The 20,393-nt window shown below is 40.8% G+C and overlaps 1 protein-coding gene across 5 annotated transcripts in view; it reads left to right on the forward strand.

Annotated features, from left to right (window-relative positions):
* MESR3 (misexpression suppressor of ras 3) overlaps nt 1–20,393 on the forward strand; it is a 113,477-nt gene that overhangs the window by 62,775 nt on the left and 30,309 nt on the right. For all 5 annotated transcript variants that reach the window (XM_019053656.2, XM_072297643.1, XM_019053657.2 and 2 more), the window contains exon 3: nt 16,762–16,870. In XM_019053656.2, coding sequence (XP_018909201.2) covers nt 16,835–16,870 — 36 coding nt within the window. In that variant the 5' untranslated portion in view covers nt 16,762–16,834. The remainder of the gene's footprint in view (nt 1–16,761; nt 16,871–20,393) is intronic.

Consider the following 20,393-nt stretch of genomic DNA (forward strand, 5'->3'; position numbering starts at 1 on the left):
TCACATTCTAACCACGTGGATCATGCTAAACTGCTATCCAGGAGCATAGAATTATCAAAAACGTAGGAGAAAAAACGGGAAACAAGGCTGAAAAATACATATAAAAACCCGAAACGTTTCGGCCCAAAACTGAGCCATTTTCAGTCGGAAAAATAAAAAACGGTCGGTGGATTTTTATTCTTCCGACTGAAAATGGCTCAGTTTTGGGCCGAAACGTCTCGGGTTTTTATACGTAATTTTTAGCCTTGTTTCCCGTTTTCTCTCCCCTGTTTTTGATATCACCATTGTCACGAGCTGCTGTTTTAGAAATTTTAAGCTAGGAGCATATAGTATTAGGGTGTGCAAGCGTGTATATTTTCCCCAACACACTATTCGAAATCGCCTGCGAAAACTAACAGCTACGACTATATTGCATCGGACGAAAGGAGGCGTCAAGATATCCAACTTTGCTGAAATAATGATTTCACTATGAATGTTCAACAAAAAATGGAATCACTTAATTGTGAGTCTTCAAGGGCCCGAATTTCAAATTAGCTAGCCTTGTGTCATTCGTGGCATTAACCGGTTAACACTTCACTCACATTTTTCTCACCCGTTCCGACCTGTTCGCCTTCAATATTTCTATAGGCAATGTGAGTGACATGGGAGTAGTAATAGTTGCTTGCAGCATTTCGACCAGGATCACTCGGTTTATTCATGGCTGTAGCGGTTTAATCGCGTTAATACCCGTTACTACCTATCGTCTACTAGCTTTATTCAATTTTCCTGCTTTTTACCTCCTACACGGAGAAAAAAACCTCATGCGTGGGACCCGAAAGTTTAGGTCATATGGATCTCTGAAGTTTTCAGATTGAGCATCTGAACACTTTAGGTCTAGCTGTCGAGGTTCGGATCACACATCTGAAACTTCAGTTCTTCCGTACCCTTTTCACATGAAAAACTTCGGCCTTACCGAAATCGGTTTCACAACCGCTTCGTTCTCCAACCGAAAAACTTCGTTCTCACCCGACTTCGGTTCTCACAACCGAAAAACTTCGGTTCTCACATCTGAAGTACTTCAGATGTTAAGAACTGAAGTTTCAGATGTGTGATCCGAACCTCGACGGCTAGACCTAAAGTGTTCAGATGCTCAATCCGAAAACTTCAGAGGTCCATATGACCTAAACTTCGGGTCCCTACGCACGAGGTTTTTTTCTCCGTGTACCCAAGCAGCACAGATTCCAATAATTTTTCAAGGAGGCTATTTTAAGGATTTTTAGAGGCATTTTGAAATAGTTGAAAATTATATCTCTAACACTTGCAAGAGTACGTATTTTCAGATACTGATAAAAGTAAAACTGATTTTTGAGCAAGATTTGATCATTGTCTCGATGCTCGTTAACTTCCTGTGTAGATGAATCTTAAAGGCCGGAACATGGCCTGTTTGACTTGTTCCGCTGTGCCGAAGGACAAGACCACTTACAAGTGCCTCTTGAGACCGGCGGTAATGATTGTGTGGTACTTCTGCCTCGCGATGTGAACTGGAGCCCATGCTGTGAAAATTGATGATCGTTCAACGAAAGATACGAGAGGATTGGCGCCGATATTTTTGGAAGGAGGGAGAGCTCTCGGCTATATTTCTCTCGTGATTACCTGTAGCCTACAAACTACTCGCTATAAATGCCTCGCATCACGGGACTCATGTCGAGTACCTCCGACATTATTATTGCCCTAGATATTTTTATCAACCTCCAAGTATGCGTGTCTCAATAAAAAGAAGCATGTAGAAAATAAGTCGGGAAGTACCAGTGGAGCAGTAAAACAAGAAATAACTGCATCGTGGATGCTGTGCCAATCAAATAAATAAAAGAAAATGCTCATCAATTGCCTGAAATAATGGAAAGGTTCAGGATACCTGCGACCGAGGGTAAAGGAATTGTGCACAGAGGTAAAATTAGTGGAGCGATTTTTTGTAGAACGGAGGGATAAATTTGAAATGCTTTTTAGATAGAAAACATTAAATTGCATTAACATTTAAGTGCTGGAAATAGTGAAAAAGTGCAGAATATTTGTGACCGTGGGAAAAGGAATTATGTACAAAGGTAATATCAGCAGAGTAATTTTTTGTAGGACGGAGGTAAAAGGTCGAAATTTACGTTTTTGACCGAAAACATCATCTAATCATCATCCTAATCAGCCTACCCAATTTTTATGATAACGGAGGATAGAAATATTCATTTCAGTCCGATAGCTTGCAACGAAATGTACAGGGTGTCCCAAAAGTCCGGTCCAACCTCTCTAAACAATTTCCTAGTACATACTTTATAACGAAACTTCGGGGATGATCATGGCTCAATGTAAGTTACTCCTACCCCCCACCCCCGCATTCTCTAGCGTTGAGTGAAAAGAAAAACGTGTAATTCTGATAGAAGACCTAAATTTAACCACGATAATCGACTTTTCTGTTGGATTTTACACAGGAAACGAAACTAAGTATGATTTTGTGGATATCAGATTCTTGATGAGCGCAACGTAGCCATTGTAACTATCATTCATCATCGTTCTCATTTACAAAAAGTTTAATTTCCCACAGATTTTCGGCAGCTCTGTGCATCAAAGCGCTTAATTTTCGGTTCGTTGAAAGTTGCGAGACATGCAGTGCTCACTAGCGGTGAGGCGGGAATGATCGACTATCGATATTTCCGCATTTGAAGCCATGGTTAAGAATCGACTATTCAGGTGTTCGTCGCAAACACCCTGTCGATCGATCCTTTTCCGTAGGTTTAAATGGCACATCAATCGATACATCGCAAAGGACGCCACGCCACTGATGCTCACGGAAAAGCAGGGCTTCGTAAAAAAAACGTGGAGTGTCGGATTGCGGTGGAGGGTCATAAAAAATCATTAAGGCGAAATGTAACGGCTTGATTCTAAAGAGGCATGAAGCATGTCTCCGCTAACCTAATTTCCGAGCGGTGGGCGTATGTGTGAGTGCGCGGTCATCAGCCAAGTTCGTTTGTCCCGATTCCGCTCGACTTTTCATGCACTTGCGTAAGGAGCTTTAGTCGCCGTAAAACAATGCCAATTCCGAATGTTGAATTGTGCGTGACTTTATCACTCGTGTTGCGTGATATCTTTCGGTCCGCGCAAAATGCATAACCGAAAAAGTTTATGGTGGCTATCGTGGAGATTTTTTTACTGAGACCCCTTCAAACTGACCTACCTGCACTTCAACGACATACTTTGGATGTTTGAATACGTATCGATTTTTGAAGTATTGGGATTAAAAACTAGCAATTCAAAGCTTTTGGTTGACTGTAAAGTATCTTTTTTTGTTTTTCTACTTTTCTCCTTTTTCTGCCTCGGTTGAAAACCGCTCAAAGGTTATTTAATGGTGAAAAATTAAAGATTCCATTTAAAGATTCTGTTCCATTAATTGATTCTGCAAATATGGATGTATCCCGGTAGATGAGGTTGGACTTACCCTCGTGCAGAAGACTGGTGCCCCCCCCCCCCCCACCGACCCCCCTAAGTTGCACCCGTATATAGTCTCTCATATCCGTTAAACTTGCGTGATGATAAATGGGTTTTTGCCTCCATCCCTACAAAAAAAAAACAAAACTAAAAACTCGAGTAAAATCTAGGTAAACGCTTTTTTATGGGTCAAAATACAGGATCATAGCCCAAAAGTTTTGATGGGAGAAGAGCTCAATGCTCAAAAGTTTTTTGAGGAGATTAAAAGTTAAAAACCTAAAAAATCACGAAAGCAGGATCGACTCGCCGGAAACGCAGTAAATTGCAATCGCCATTAACTACATATTTTACCGAAATCATGTTGTACATTCAATGATAGAATATTCCAATGCAAACTGTCCGATGAACACTCTCCCCCTCCTCAGTTTTGTACTTGCACTCATTAGAGTTAAAAGGATTTATTTTTGACTTTAATTATAATTTTTGGAACTTCTTGGCTTTGATTTTCCCGCGAAATGGTGTGGACCCAGCACCATTTCTCCACCTTGTTACATACAGTATTCGGACCTTTTCTTAGTGTTTTTTCCTCATTCAATGATAGATTGTAATCAACTTTAAGTATTTTACCGAAATTATGTTGTACATCCAATGATCGACCAACCAACAAACCAATGATTTTGGCCTTTTTGGGGTGATTGACGGGTCATGGAATTTGGCTCGGCCTCTGTTGAAACGGTGCTTGGATTTACCTCGATGAGCCTGCCACCAAAACATCTTACTGTCTCTGCGCTCAGAGTTTGTGTAATTAATAACTGTCGTGCTCAAAATTAAATGGGAAAAACAATCAAAAAGTCATGTAGCGTGCCTCCAGAGAGAAAGCAAAGCAAGGTTGAACTCCTCCAGACGTCAAGAGTGTCGTTTGTGGACACCGCGGCAGCGTCATTTTGTGCGGTTGTGTGGACGAATCGAGGACCTCGAAACGTCATCTTCATTAAGTGCACCCTCCTGCTGCAAGGAAGTGACGCTAGGAGAGCATACTCTCGTATATGACTCACGACTGTCGTCGTCCTTTGCGTCACCACGTCACTGTACCGCGTCCTCAACGTTGTCAGATTTTTTGTAAAATTTTCGCCAAGGAAAACCCACGTGTGAACATTCGAATGATGCTTTTTTTCCTCCGACAAAAAACTCATTTTTTAGGATAGCCTCGGAAAAATTCCTTAAAAATGTTCAGATAATTTAGATTAAATTGCGGGTAAAAGTCTCTGAAAAACGCAGAGAAGAAATATGCTCAAGTCCTTCAAATCATTCGCATCTTATCAAAGGAAACTTTGCAGTGACAGACCAAAGGCGTAACTAGGGGGGCCGAGGGACCTGTTTCCCCAGAATTCTTGGCCGCTCCCAAGAAATATGAAGAATGGACCACTAGACAAGGTACGAATTTCAGCATTCTAATACATTTTTCGTAACCAAAATTTCACGTAGAACACGATGCGCACAACTAAAATTACCGAAATCAACTCCTTACGAAGATATTTAATGATTCTTGATGCGTGAATTCAAACCACCCGCTTATGAAAACTCAATGCTCTGCGTGATTCACATCGCGCGCTAAACGTTTATCATGACAGTCTCTGCGATATAAAAATCTGGCAACCTCAATCTTGACGCTTTGGCTCAGCTATAGCAAATTGCATGTAGTTTGGAACAACACATGGTGGGAAATGAACATTGCTCGATTGAGAAGATTGCTGAAACCGTTGTAGTGCGCGATTTGACTCACGTAGAGCTTCGAGTTTCTTGTGAGCGGGCAGTTCAAATTCCTTGTAACCAATGTGAAATAAAAACATTAATTTCTTCGTAAGGAGTTGGTTTCAGTCATTTTCGTTGCGCGAATCGTGTTCTGCGTGGAATTTTGGTTAAGAAACATGTATCAGAATCCTTTAATTCGTACCTTGTCTAGTGGTCCATTGTTCTAAGTAAGTGCGTGACGGATCTTTCGCTTTGGAGATTGTAATTGGATCAATTTTTCAGCGAGAACTGCTCAAAATTGCTTTTAAGACGACGCAATTTTTCAAAATTTCTCGGAAGAGATCGCCCCGCGGACCCTCCTTTGAAGCCAGGAGAGCTGCGTTAACTGTCGCGGCGAGTCGTCGTGTCCGCATAGGAAATTGTTTTCAAATGCATCAAATTTATTTTTCATTCAAAAAAATTATCAAGAGGTAATAATTCACAATTAATCTTACGGTATCATTAACATTACTAATTAATCTACTTTTTTATCTGTTATTCCATTTTTTTAAAAATTGTCAAAAAAAGGTCAATTTATCAGATTTTCATGTTGCATCACTGCACTGCACCCAGACGCAGTCGCTGTGCGCGCTTTGACCGTTATGATGTATTCTATGATGCTCAATTGAAGGAGCAGTTTTGAAAGCTATTAAACGCCGGCCATTATCCTCAATTAACAGTCGGCGTTGCCAACTCTCCGCTGAAAACCCTCCACTCTCTCAGCTCCTCGATGAGCTACGTTCCGCGGGTGGTCCGACAACCGCATAGGGAGGCTGTGACACCCACCTACGAGATAGTTTCATCTGTCTCAAGTTTGGAGCACCGGTAATAGGCGCTTCAAGTACATTCGCTTTTGCCTTTGTTGTCGCGCTGGACGGATAATCGCCGGATTGAGGTCATCGTTTCTAAAGGAATCGGGCCGAACCTTCCTCTCCTTCCCCCGGATTTTTCCTCTCTTGATTTAAGGCCAGTCAGTTCTGAATTTTTTTTTTTTCTTCAAAAATTTGATTTTCTATTTTTTTATCCCAATACATTACCCACATTCTCAGGATCATTTTAAGCTTTAGTTTTTTAAATTCCAGTGATTATTGGATAAGTTAAAGCTGTTTTTGTCACGCAAGGCCAGTTCAAAAAAGGTCATTTAAAATTGTTCTTCTCCTTCATTTTGCGATACTGAAAAATTTAGTTTTTGAACACTTTTACCCCTTTTTCTCTGGATCTACTGATTGGATTTTCAAATTTTTTTTTGTCAGACAGCTCTAAATTTTCTCTTTAAATTGACGTACAAGTGTTCTGATATGTTGTTTAATATAGTTTTTAGAAGACTTGGAAGTGAAAAAATCATTGAAAATAAAATGAAAATTTCGAAAATGTCTCCAAATTTTATTTTTAGGAAAATCGAAATAATTATAGTCAATTGAAAGAACACATTTAGACCTGTCTAACAAAACAAAAAAAAATTTATGAATCCATTCAATAGAACCTGAGGAAACGGGGCAAATAGGGACATGGATTTTATTGTGTAGGGATAGACAGAACCGACTGGCCATAAACAAACAGACTGAGTGCTCATGAGTGAAAGTGAATCGTGAATTGACTGCAATCATCCGACAAGAAGTAGTAGCGCTTAAATCTCGAAGGGTCATATCGTTCAGCACGGTTAGGTTGGCGCGAGTACAAAATACATATAAGTGTTTCCGGGGTGCGAGAAAAAACTCTTGGTAATGTAAATCGATCGGTTCAGTGGCAGCCGCTTTTCGATTCAGAGGTCTAAGTCCTCAGGCGCAAGAACTGACCTTTTCGGTTAACAGGACCAAGGATTCAGCTCTGAAAACCAATTTGATTTATATTAAGTGGATATACGTCTAAATAAAATGAATCAAATTGGTTTCCTGCCAAACGGAACTATGTGCCTTAAGACATGAGCCCTGAGACCCTTAAGAATATATGCATAACAGTGCCCACGCCACATTATTCACGAAGTTCCGTTTGGCAGATATATGTGCAATAATTCTATATCGAACGAAGTTTTTCTGACTCTCATGCCGTATCAGTTCGCCTTCAATTTTCAGTGTAGGCTACACGAGTTCCCACGTGGTCGAATAGTGGTATCATCCTTCATATAGCAGTCAGACAGTCTCTCTCGGCGAATATGTTGTATACACGATTGTTATTTTGTTAGAATTGCGTCAACATATTCAATTTTTTTTTATACAATCTGATTGGCGATCGTATGAAGGTTAAGTTTGAATTTTGGTTCCAGCGCATTCACTGTTTGCCAATAAACGGCCTATAATGTTAGTTAGTGTTCTCCTTACGCTGTTTTCCACTAAACGGTTTTTTTATATATATATTTGTATGAACGAATACAGGAATGCCATGGAAACTTAGAAGAAGGTTTCGAGGTTCGATTTTTTTTTCCTTTAAAAAAAAATCTTTACAAGTTTTGCTGGGATTATACTTCATACGTTTTTCCCGTAGATCTAGGTGTTAGTCGGACACATTCTGCATTTATTATAATTTCGGTACATTGAGAGAGAGAGAAAAGCGCTAACCATGTTTATTTAACCCTTGATAGTTTTTTCATAATATTTATCATTGTAATATATACGATTGGCAAATGTCTTAAAATCCGACTTTTAGACTTTTTACCATGCGCGTCATCACAACGCTAAATTTAAAGAGTGAAAAACTATTTAATTGAAGCTTTAACCTTATTTGCCACCCATTCCCATGACACGATGGCGCAGTTTCCTGTAGCAAGATGGCAATTTCCTCTCGAAGTGACGGGGGCCGGGCGCCGGAGAGGCTCAAGTTTGTAACCCCATGCCAACTAGCTTGGCCAATTCCCACCAGGCATACCATTCGAGTCGACTATCCCCATGCAACTGTTTCCCCTCCAAGGAGGGGGGGGGGGATCTCCCTTCCTGATACTCATGGAAGTTCCCGGTAAAATATTCCGATGTCAGATAAGGAAGCTCAGTTCCCACAGCCCGCATTACAATACTTGTATTACGCTTTACATGCACCCAGAAAACTCCACCAGTTACATACTAAGTGTGAGAGTTTTTGCGCTTAAGTCTGACGCATATTTGCCAAAATGGAGCTGTTGCGACGCACAGTTTGTAAGGGGAGTGCCTCAGATTACCTGAGCTCAGAGAGCTCATACGTTCGTAATTAGGAGAAAACTGCTTCTTCGGCAGTTTTTTGTTGAGTCGTGTAAAAAACCCGTTGCTCCAATAAGTGATTAATTACACCAAGTAAAGCCCCTGTCAAGTAACTTGCTATAATTTAGAGAGAAGGATCGAAGAGCTATTCTATGATTTACTGAGGACAACTGATCTTCTGTCAAACTCTAACAACACGTGAACGTATTCGGCATGGACGGAAAAATTTTCGTCATCAGAACTAAGATTTTACTTGGCCTATTAAACAGTGGCGTTTCCTTACTCAAAATTTAGGGGAAGAAGAATTGACACGAGGGATGAATAAAAGCCACACTGAGAAATCGAGTTCGATTATACACTAAAGAAAAAACTCCGGCCGTGGAAGTCGTACTTACGGGCTACCCTCGCGCTCCGGGCTCTGAAGCCGTTTCCGGGCGTAGCACCCGGAGCAGTCTAAGCTACGGCTCCAGCGGCCGGTACATTCGGCTTCTGAGCCCAGAACGGATGATATGTCCACATAGCCCGAGACTTTTTTCAGTGTATAAACCAAGGCTTAGAGATCCATATTGATTGAATTAGTATTTGGTTTGCAACCGAACTTTTGACTCAATAACCTATCTTTCCTCAGATCGGCACTAAACATAGGATCCATCCCATAAATCGAACATGCGGTTTGGCGCATCGTAGATTCAATTTGAACAATTTAGCCTACATGAAACATCAAATTTCTGTTCCTAGGATCGAACTTTTTTTCAGTTTACTCATTTTTCTTTTTTGCCTTCAATTTTCGAGGTAGGCTAACGGACAACGGCGGGCCGATTGTTGACATTGATAGAAACATCAATGGACAAAGAGGAAAAAGGTATATGGAGGGATCCTAACGTGGAAAGCGGGTGGTTGCAATGGACAAAAAATATAGGTAATAGACTAACTAAGGGCAACCGAGGGGCTCTATCATTTTCTCCCCTAGTCTATAAGTACCGCACCCATTTCAACCAATAAGATCGCTCCATACTCCCCATGTCTTCTTTATCTATAGACTTCAATAATCAGCTCGCTGGTGATAACGAAAGGAAGACAACAACCCCCTCTCATTGAGATTCTTTTATCTGGTTCGAGGGCCTTGTCTCCACGAGCCGTTTCACGAGATTTGTCCCAGGGAAAAATCCCACTTATGAAGTTGGGAAAAATATTGAGTTTATCAATATTTTTCCCAGTACCAGGTATGGTACTTGTACCCCTAGGACCCACTGAGAGAAGAAGAAGAAGTGAAAACGAATTGTGCGATATTTTATTCATTACTACATTGTTAATGTTTGTTTAGTTAAAATAATGTGTCTAATTGTCAATTGAGTGCAATTATTATTTTAATCCCGGTTAAATACTCGACTTTAACCAATTTATTTTCCCGCGAAAACTAGTCGCAGGACTGTATGAGCCCCGTCCCGTGGAGACGGTAACTGGGAAAAATCCCAGAAGATTTCCCTGCGATTCCTGCGATTCGAACTTGGGACAAATCCCATGAAAACGTCCCGTGGAGACAAGGCCTTCGAGACCAAGGGGCCCCCAGAGGACCCAGTAATCCAGTAAACATGAGCTCTCTCTACAAACACACTCTACTTACGCGCAGCTTTTTGCTTGGATGTCGCGTCGGCGCGTGATGCGGGCATTGTAAAAAAAAACTCGTGGACGTTCTGGGCGTGAAACGGTGTTTTTTTCTAATCGGAAACTAGAGCGGGCCCGGCGAGGAATGGGATGAGGGTCGCCGCGAGGGCGAGGGGATAATTTGGATTTCTCTCTGCATTTCGAATCGGAATCGGACGACAACGCATGTCGAATCGGGCTCCGTTCCCCGTTGCTCAACCGCGGCTATTATTTGCATACAAAAAATTATAACTGTTCCGCAGCCATGTCCAGTCCCCGACGACAGTTGTTCACAGGACGGCAGATTCGCTCTGCATCTCGCATCTCCGCAGGCCAAAGAATCGTCCTATCTGAAGCCTCGCTTGCCATTTTCATCGAATTTCCCGCGCGGTTCCCTTTTCCACTCGCGGATCAAGCGCTCGAATCTCTTAGAGTACCTGTATAGGGAGAGTACCGACAGATCGGTTCATGGAGGGCTTAGGGCCCAAAAGTGCAGCCACCCTTCTAACCAACTTCTAACGCACAAAATTTCACTGCCAGTCTGCAGATTCCAATTCTAACCAAGATGGCCAAGAATGTACAGAAATGAGCGTTCTTCCGCGGAATTGAGTAAATTTATGCAAAAACTGAGTCAAACACGTGCTTAATAAAGGACGGTTCGTAACAATAGTATCAGTAAATCGCTCTGGATAATTGAAATTCATAGGTTGGCTGCCCTTTTGGGCCCTAACTTTATTCGCGGAGGCATCGGTGAAGGCCTGATGGACTTCCGGAGTTTCAGATCTATCGGTACTCTCCCAGGTACTCTAGAATCTCTCAACTTGCTCAATATCTCACGGATTCACTAGAGTCCCTTTATAAGCACTGATAGTTAAGACAATGTGAATCCATTTCGGATTGGTTACCGTATTTTAGGCCTCCACAGTGTCACAATTTCCAGATTTTGAACCATTCCTACCGAGAAATTGATCCAATTCTAATATCAAAAATGAAAGATATGTCATGCTCTTACTTAACAAATTTCCTCTAATTTCTTTCGAGGGGTCAAGTAGATTTCTGGGTCGGCCAGGACTCCCGCACCCCCCCCCCCCCCCCCGATTTCCACCCATGATGCGGAGGGTCTCTATATGTCTCTGCCGCAGACGATAGAGCGTAACGTAATAATGTAGAAGTTGTATCTTTATTCTGCCGCGCTAAGGAAGGACGCCCAATGAACATTCGAGAGTTGCCAAATTTTCTCCGATAAAATGTTCATTTTTGAGGAAAACTATGAATATTTTTCCTTAAAATTTTCAGAAGTTTTAGATCCAATTGCAAACAAAATTATCTGAAAAATTTGTAGACAAATATTCAAAAAATTCCCTAAAAATTAGTGATTTGCCAGGGGAAATTCAGCAACGCCTGAAAGTTCATACGGCGTTTTTCCTTAGCACGGCAGTATTGACCAACGGTCCAAGGTTCGATGACTCGTGAAGCAACAGTCATGCTCCAGTTTGATCGTCGAGAAAGTGTCATCGCCAAACCTAACGACAGCTCCGCCGTTGCATTTGTCGCATTCATCGTTGACAAACCTCAGTAAATTCATGCTATTATTTGGCGTTTGTTTCCGGGACCAGCTTCTCGAATCGAGAGCGACCGAAATCAACAAATGGTTGAAATTAAAATTTCTCTGTCATAATCTTGCGACGTCACAGTCGAGATTTCTTAGCGTCTCCGTTTCGAAAATCGAAATAATCGATTTCGATTATCCATCGCCGATCACTAAAGCGGATCGACATTCTCATACAAATCGAGTCGATATATTACCGAGACGGATATCTCTTGAATATCGTTGTCCCTGGAGAAAATTTTGGCGCGAATCGGGCAAATCTAGGCACACCGAGTCTGACCGACCGAATCCGCTGACGCGATCACCGAACGGCGAGAAGCATGAGGTGGATCAGGTGTACTCTGCCGTGCTAAGGAAGAACGCCGTATGAACATTCGAGAGTTGCCACATTTCCTTTAATAAAACATGTATTTTTGACAACATTTATGCATATTTTTCCTTGAAATTGTCAGATGTTTTAGATTAAATTGCGAACAAAATTATCTGAAAATTTTGGAAAATAATATTCGCAATTTTCCCAGTAAATTCCGTTTTTATCGGAGGAAACTTGGCAACGTCTAAATGCTTTTACGGCGTTTTTTCTTAGCACACTGCCGTGCTGAGGAAGAACGCCGTATGAGCCTTCAGGCGATGCCAAGTTGCCTTTGATAAATTACCAATTTACTGGGCAAGTTATGAATATTTTTCTTCCAATTTTTCAGGCAACATTGTTTGCAGATTAATGTTAAATATCTGAAAATTTCAAGGAAAAAATATGCATGAAAGTTGTCAAAAATACATGTTTTATTAAAGGAAATTTGGCAACTCTTGAATGTTGATACGGCGTTCTTCCTTTAGCAGGCGCGGAAAAGCGGAAAAGCGGAAAACGTGTGCGACGGGAAAGAGAGGAAGGCGAGGAAATTCGGTCAGAGACGATGCGAGTGACAAGTGGTACATTTCACGATTAGTTTAGCCCGTCGTCATAACGGCGAATCTCATGACTAATTGGGGCCCCGTTTTGTCACGTTCGAGCGGACGGGCACCCAACCGCGAGCGCCCCCCCCCCCCCCCCCCCCCATTGCAGTTTTAACGGCGCGTTGTCGTAGTCCTAACCTAAATATGATTTCACATCGAGATGAATCTTCTCGCGTGTCATAAACCGAGGGAAAGGCACCTGAAAAAAAATACTTTACGGATCCCGCACCGATAGTTTCCAGTGGCGAGGCGTGAAGGATCGATCATCGATATTTCACCATTTGAAGCCATGGTAAAGAGTCGATTATCAAGGTGTTCGTTGCGAACGCACTGTTTATCGATCCTTTTCCGTAGGTTTAAATGGCGGATTAATCGATATATCGCAAAGCACGCCGCGTAACTGATGGTTTCCCATTATGTCTGAATTTTTTTCCTCGGGATTCGCCGGTGTCTTCGCTTAATGATGACTGATGAACGCTGTGTTGAGTGAGCTGTTTAGAACTGCGGGCTAGTTTTTGAAACTGATTGACGAAGCGATAGACATAAAGAAAATGGAGCGGTCCTATTAACGGAAGCGGGTCGTCTCAATAGACAAAGAAAAGTGATAGACTAATTGACGACAACCTACGCCATAGTTAGTCCGGTCATTTTCCCCCTCAGCCTAAAACAACCACCCATTTTAACCAATAGACTCGCTCCATTTTCCCATTGTCTTCGTTGTCTATCGATTCCAATAATCAACTCCCTGATTCGACGGACTGCATCGGTAAAATCGAATCCTTCAAAGTGACGTTCATTTGCCGGAGATTGCGGTCATTTTGACCAAATTTTCCGATAAGGAGCTACTATTTCTGTTTAATCTATTAAAAAAAACCATTTACATAGGAAAAAGACGACACATACGTTGTTTCTAAAATGATCCAGAAAAGTAGTTTCCAGTTGCACAATGTGGCTTCCGATTTTTATGGGTGCGCAAAATAACAACCCTCTGAAAATAATTTAGTACAATTATCATCAGATAAAGCAATGCAAGATTCAACCACTGAATACGAAAAAAAGAAGAAGAAGAAGAAGAAAAACCTTTAGATAGGGTCACATTAACATATTCATTTAATTAGAGCTGGTAATTGCAATAATCCAGAACAAAGAAGAGGTTCGCTATGGTATTCTGAAGTTTTTGTCATTTAAGTATTTATGAAGTATTGATGGAAAATTTCTGAAGCCCATACACCAACAGGAGCGATTATATGCGATGGATACTAGGGGCCAAAAAATAGAGGAAGCAGAATTGGATTGCATTTTGCAAAAAGGAACCAAGTGCATTCCAGTGTCGCTAAGATTGTGCAACTTCTTATTTTACCTTGCAAGTATGAACTGAGCATCTAAACGAGTTTTATCTTCACTCCCAATTAACTAAAGATTCAACACAAAAATTACATTTTACAATTTAGTTGTTTGCATGATTTCAGAAATATCATTTCAAATATTGTAAGTTGCACAATCCTAGCAAAATTGGAATGCTCTTGGTTCCTTTCTAAAAATTGCAATCCAATTAACACAAGGGGGTAAAGTGGGGCATGCACATTGCTATTTCGCCTTCAATTTGCAAAGTAGGCCTCAAAATATTCTTCGAGCAGTAATAATTGTCTACTTGAGAATTCGTACCCCAGAGTACTGAAGAATCTTGCTTCACGGTACATTCAGTTGAACTCGAACTTAACAATTTTGATGTTGGTTATTCAATATGAATAAGACTACGTGCCGGAAGGTAAATAATTAATAATACAAAATAATTTAATTCTAAATTTCTTTTCGAAATCGCTTATTGCCAAAAATCTATGCTTCCGACAATGAGGAGACGTCTTTTCTTAGGAGTTTCGGTTCGTTTTTCTCTCGTTTCGGCAATGAAAATCCTTTCAATTGCTCACAATCACTTTCGGAATGAGCTCTCTAGTGTACTGCCGTGCTAAGGAAGAACGCCGTATAAACATTCGAGAGTTGCCAAATTTCCCTCGATAAAATGTTTATTTTTTAGGAAAGTTATGAATATTTTTCCTTTAAATTTTCAGAATCTTTAGGTAAAATTGCGAGCTAAATTATCTGAAAAATTGGGAGGAAAATATGCTTAAATTTACCAGGAAATTCGCGTTTTATCAAAGGAAATTTGGCAACGCCTGAAGGTTCATACGGCGTTTTTCCTTAGCACGGCAGTGTAGTGCCCGGATGACTTGCCAGAGAGGAGCGCGATGGATGATGATTAAGGTCAATGTCGATGACTCGATGCTCGATGTACTGGTAAAATGGTAAAATGGTACGTGACGACAACTCAATTGATTTCACCTTCATTTGAATTGCCCCTCTTCCGATCATCGAATCCAAATCAGCAAGTAAGAGCAAGAGTTCGAGCGACAATTGTCTCAGCATTGACTCAGCACGTGATTTGGGTGCTCTTTATCTATACAGCCTTTTCCCTCTTCGTTACGTCACTAACTTGTGCTTCGTAGCTCGTATAAATGTTGTCAGAGAGGAGCTATCCACAGGGCCGGATTTAGTAGGGGGCGGCCACATGGGCCGCGGCCCATGGCGGCAAATTTTGCGATTTTTTTAAATGTAGCTGCAAAGAAAAATCGGATTCAGAAAAAAAATTATAAACGAGAGAAGGTGACAAAATCTCTCATTTCCTGAGAGTATATCTCTAATTTTGTTGTCTTTCTGTCATACAATAGACAGCATCTTTAATTAGTCGAGTTAAGACTAAGTGAGAAACCGAGCACGGAATTTGGCCTCGAACGGCGCGGCGCAGAAAGCAATGATGACGAGAACTTGAGATGTAAAGGAGAAACCCGCGGCGCGGCGGTCGGCATGTAACACATATTAGCGCCTACAAGACTGCATGGATACTTCACGCACTGCGTCAAAACATTGCGGTCGCTGCGGTCAGCAGCGGGCGGCGTGAAACGCATAGCGCCTACAAGACTGCATGAATACTTCTCGCATTGCGTCAAACACAGTGCGTGAAGCGAGCGGTCGGCGTTAAACGCATAGCGCATACAAGACTGTAGGAATGCTTCACGCATTGCGCCGAACACAGTGCGGTCAGCGCGGCGCGGCGGTTGAAGTTAAAATTATTAAACCACATTTATGTTTGTTCTTTCATAATTTTTCCGGCTCGAACTGTAAGTTGGGATGGTCTAACAGGGTTGCAATTTTTCATGAAAAATAAAATCTTGAAATTTCATGTGAAATACTTCATGAAATTTCAGAAAGATATGAAAAATATTGAAAGATATTTTCCAAAATTAAATGCAAAATTGAATGAAAGGCGACTGGTTTTTGCTACTTGGTGTTTTTTAGTGCCCAACCCCTGAAAACATGTTTCATATTTTTCATGTTTCTCACAACTTTGTGAAATTTCATGAAATATTTCAAGGAAATTTTCAATATTTCATATTTTTCATTTCACCTGCGCAACTCTGTAGAGTAGTGGTGGGTCCATATTATTCGCGGGGGAAACAAGGCCAAAAAATTCCAAAAATATCCACCAGATTTAAACATTTGAATTCTAACACTGACTTGACAGACGAGTGTGATCTACACTCTTAAAAATTAAGGAGTGAAATCCGGCACCGGAGTCTATGTAGTGTCCGGAAACCCCGATTGATACGAACTTAGCACTATAAAAGTGCATGAAATCCCATAAAAAGAGTAGATTCCGCTCCGTATGATGATCGACTTTTTTCCCATAATATAGTGTAAGTCACTCCGTAAGGAGTATGGATTCCACCTCGCATTAATATTGCACTCGGGAGTATTTGGGCGGAATTGTAGACTCCGGCACAGAATTTCACTCAAAAATGTTTTAAAAGTCTACTGATTACGTCTAAAAAGACTCAAGTCGAAATTGGTCTCTCGGCGTGACCCGAGTAACCAAAATGCATCTAGCGCCCTGAGCTGAACACTCTTGCCTCTCATGCAGTTTTTCACTAACTCTAATTAGAATTCAAATTATTTAATCTAATTTAAATTTTTTGAATTTTCTATCCTTGTGTTCTCCGCAGAGTTGTGCGGCCTCAGCACTGTTCCACGATCCCATAAACTACACTAGTGTAGACGATTAACTCATTGGCCCTCTATCTGTTTCAGGAATGAAAGGATTGTTCTATGGAGAGAATAATTACTAGCCGTCGGGATCGGCCCCTCTAGCAACTTGGACCGAATGTCTCAAGTCGGAACCGAGTACTGGTCTCCTGTCGTAAGTATTTTTTCTCTCTTTAAATTTGTTATAATTTTACTCGCAGTGGATCTCAAGTGCACTGGAAAAAAGTATCTTGGATCCGTAGTCGAGACTTTTTACAAATTTGACATTAAAAATTATTATTGATTCAATCGGATTTTGCTTGGGTCAAAAGAAAATTCGCTTAAATTGTGAGGTTTTGCTCTCGATTTAAGCAAAAATCCGATTAAATCAACGGTATTTGTTCCTATATCGGTAGGAAATAACAACGGTATCAAATTTCTTAAGAATCTGGACTCTGAATCCAAGATGTTTTTTCCCCTGTGTACTCCCAACTAATTTCGAGAGGACAGTTTCATTTTTTAGCAAAGATTTCTTGGAGTCGGATTCAGCTCCTGCAGTTAATAGCTGTAGGTCTGCTTATGGGTCTCGCAGCTGTTATCACTCGAGTAGGAGACTTACAAGAAGTTTACTTGACTAACATAAGCTTACTGCCTATTTTCCGTGTTGTATTGCATGATGAAGCATTAGATTATAAAATAATTTAAACGATGAAATTTGAGGCTTGTCCACATTAGAAATTGTATTGACTCAACTAATAATGCACCGCGTAACTGCGCTACATCAAATCGTATGATTATACGATTATCTGATAAGAAGAAATATCCATCAATGACATTTTTCTATATTTTTTTTATTATGAGCTCAAATATACTTATAGGACATTAAGATCAAGAGTGTGTTTTTAAAATTTAACAATATTGCCATGCCATGCAAAAACTATTCTCCGATGGAACTTACACGCTATACGCTTAAAAAGTTCATTTTCAAATATCTTTAATATATACATCACTTAGTTTGATTGATGCATTTTCAGCATCAGTCTCTATTGTTGAAGTGGAACTCGAAAAGTTTACATGCGTCCATCAATTTTTCAAACGATTTTTGGAAAATATGCAACGAGGAGACTAATGTTCTCTTAGGGGGATCCAGCAAATTGGCAACATGGTTTTCTCTCCATTTAAACCTATGGAAATGTATCGCGCCAGGTACTCCGAAAAGAATCGATAATTTAGCATAGGTTTAAATGGAGAAAATCCGGTGTTGCCAAATTGCTGGATCCGCCTCTGAATGTTCTCCTAGGGGGTATTAAGATTTTATTTTAAATAAACGGATACCAGCTCTTCACATGCTAATGTGGTTGCATACATGTGACATAAAAAACTGCAGTCTATAGCTCTGGAAGGAAGTACATTTGCCAGCCTCTCCCAGCAGAAAAACAGTTATCGTTTCCTTTTGCAGGAATGGGCGAAAAACGATAAGATAGTAGCACATCCGGACTGCTGCCTTACACTCGATTGAAACTAAATCGATAATTTTACAAGGTCGCAATGGCAAAGCATTGCGTCTCTCGAAGTTCGATTTTAATTATTCCCTATTCGGAACCATTCGATAATATCGATTCGGTCGAATGGAGGGTATACAAAGTTTTCTGAGAATCCCTCGATGACGCACCAATAGTGAGCTGATGTTGCTGTCTGGATGGTCTAGCCGTTATTATCTCATGCTCTCTAAAAATAATTTAAATGATTATTGATTTTTATCTTTTAACCGCTCTGATTGTAAGTGAGAAAGTACATATTTGTATTTGTCTCGTGATGGCTGAATTTGTGGATCAACGATTTTACGTGGATGAGGGTCGTGCCTATTTATTTGGCACAGTGGAGTGGCATGCTTTGCGATACATCGATTGATCTGCCCTTTACACCTATGGGATGGATTGATAAACAGGACCCACCTCAATAATCGATTCTTCACCATAGCTTCAAATGGGGAAATATCGATAAACGATCATCCATGCTACAACGTTGGGTGCCCCAGTTTCTGCGAAACCTGGGAGATAGGGAATTACTCTTCCCATTATTTTAATGAGTTTCATGATTCATATGTTTGCCGATTCAACATTTCTGTTAATGCAGTGCGAGGACGTATGTTGAGTCACAGAAAAAATTCACCGCGGAAGGTAACTACATACATGCATCTGGTAATTCTACTGCCGTGTAAGGAAGTGCGCCGTATCCAGCGCCTTTACTATTTGTTGGTAATTTGGAGTTTTGTTTAAAAAAGTCATTATTAAATGGACCGAGTATGACACAAACTCATTGACTCCCACCCAGTGCGAGTCGTGGATGATTGATTATCGATATTTCTCCATTTGAAGCTGTGGTAAATAATCGATTCTTAAAGGTGTTCACTGCGAAAACCCTGTTTATCGATACTTTTCCATAGGTTTAAATGGCCGATCAATCGATGTATCGCAAAGCACGCCACACCACTGCCTTAGTTTCAGATTATCCGCGGTTTAGATTTCCGCGGTAGTTACGCCCCGCCCTGATAATGGAGACATTTGGACGTATTTTCATCAAACGGAACTATGTGCATTATGACGTGAGACCTGTTATGCACATATGGTTATGGGTCTCAGGACTCATGTCTTAATGCACATAGATCCGTTTGGTAGAAATACGTCCATTTGCATTATAACTTTAATGTCTAGTAAAAAAAATTCGAACCCCTTCGCCCAGGGTCAAGCTCATAATGTGCGAGCTTTTTATCACTTACACTCGAAAGTGCCATAACAGGGAATGTTTTGTGCCAAACTTTCTGGTTTCGCGGAAGTAAGAGCGCCGAAAATGTGAGTAGCATCGTCAAGGTGAGACGCGAGTAGGCGAGAGGTGATTTCACAGGCTCCAAGCATTATGCTGCACCCTTTGTGCATTTGAAACGAGCGAGCAAAAATTAGCTAATATTTGCGACGCGTCAAGGAGACGCTCTTTGTATTTGTCGGTCTCGTAATGGCTGAAATGAGCGCAAAAACCCAATATTTTTCGAAGCCGCTCAAGATACAAACAGTTTTCAGGCGCCGCGGTTTATCATCTTCGTTATATCTCTCTTTCAATATTTAGCCTCGAAATTCAGACTGTTTAATCAAAATCGTTTCCTGAAACCTTGAGCCGGCAACCAAGGTTGAACTTAGGAGACAAAGTAGAGTTCCCACAAGCTCCAGAAATTTTCAATTTATCATTCGTTGCCTCTTGTGTTTTCCAAGAAACGCGGAAGGTCCTCTAGTTTTATACAAAATTTACCTCTCAGCATGTATATGTACAAAGTTTTTGAAATTAGGAATAACCTCAGGCCTCACAGGCACATTGCGTAATATGACGAATCACAAAGGATGCCTCCAGATAAATCTGAAAGAAAAAGGGGAAAAAAAGTTTTTGCCTTTATTCGAAAGTTTGCCGATTTTTGTTGAATGAAAAAGCGCCCTGCGCTGAGAGAGGTGGCTCGGAAATTACGGCGCATCGTTTTCCACCAAAGCAGATATTTCAAATGTTAAAAAAGAAACGTTTAAAGGAAAATTTTGGTAGAGTCGCTCGATAGTAAGATGCGTCCACCCTCAAGAAATAGTCTCCCATCGAAAATTCAATCTCTGCGCCAAAACAAAAGTCACTGGCTACAAAGACATACCGTCCGTTTCGGG

The sequence above is a fragment of the Bemisia tabaci genome, chromosome 3, assembly GCF_918797505.1.
Source record: "Bemisia tabaci chromosome 3, PGI_BMITA_v3".
NCBI classification, from domain to species: domain Eukaryota; kingdom Metazoa; phylum Arthropoda; class Insecta; order Hemiptera; family Aleyrodidae; genus Bemisia; species Bemisia tabaci.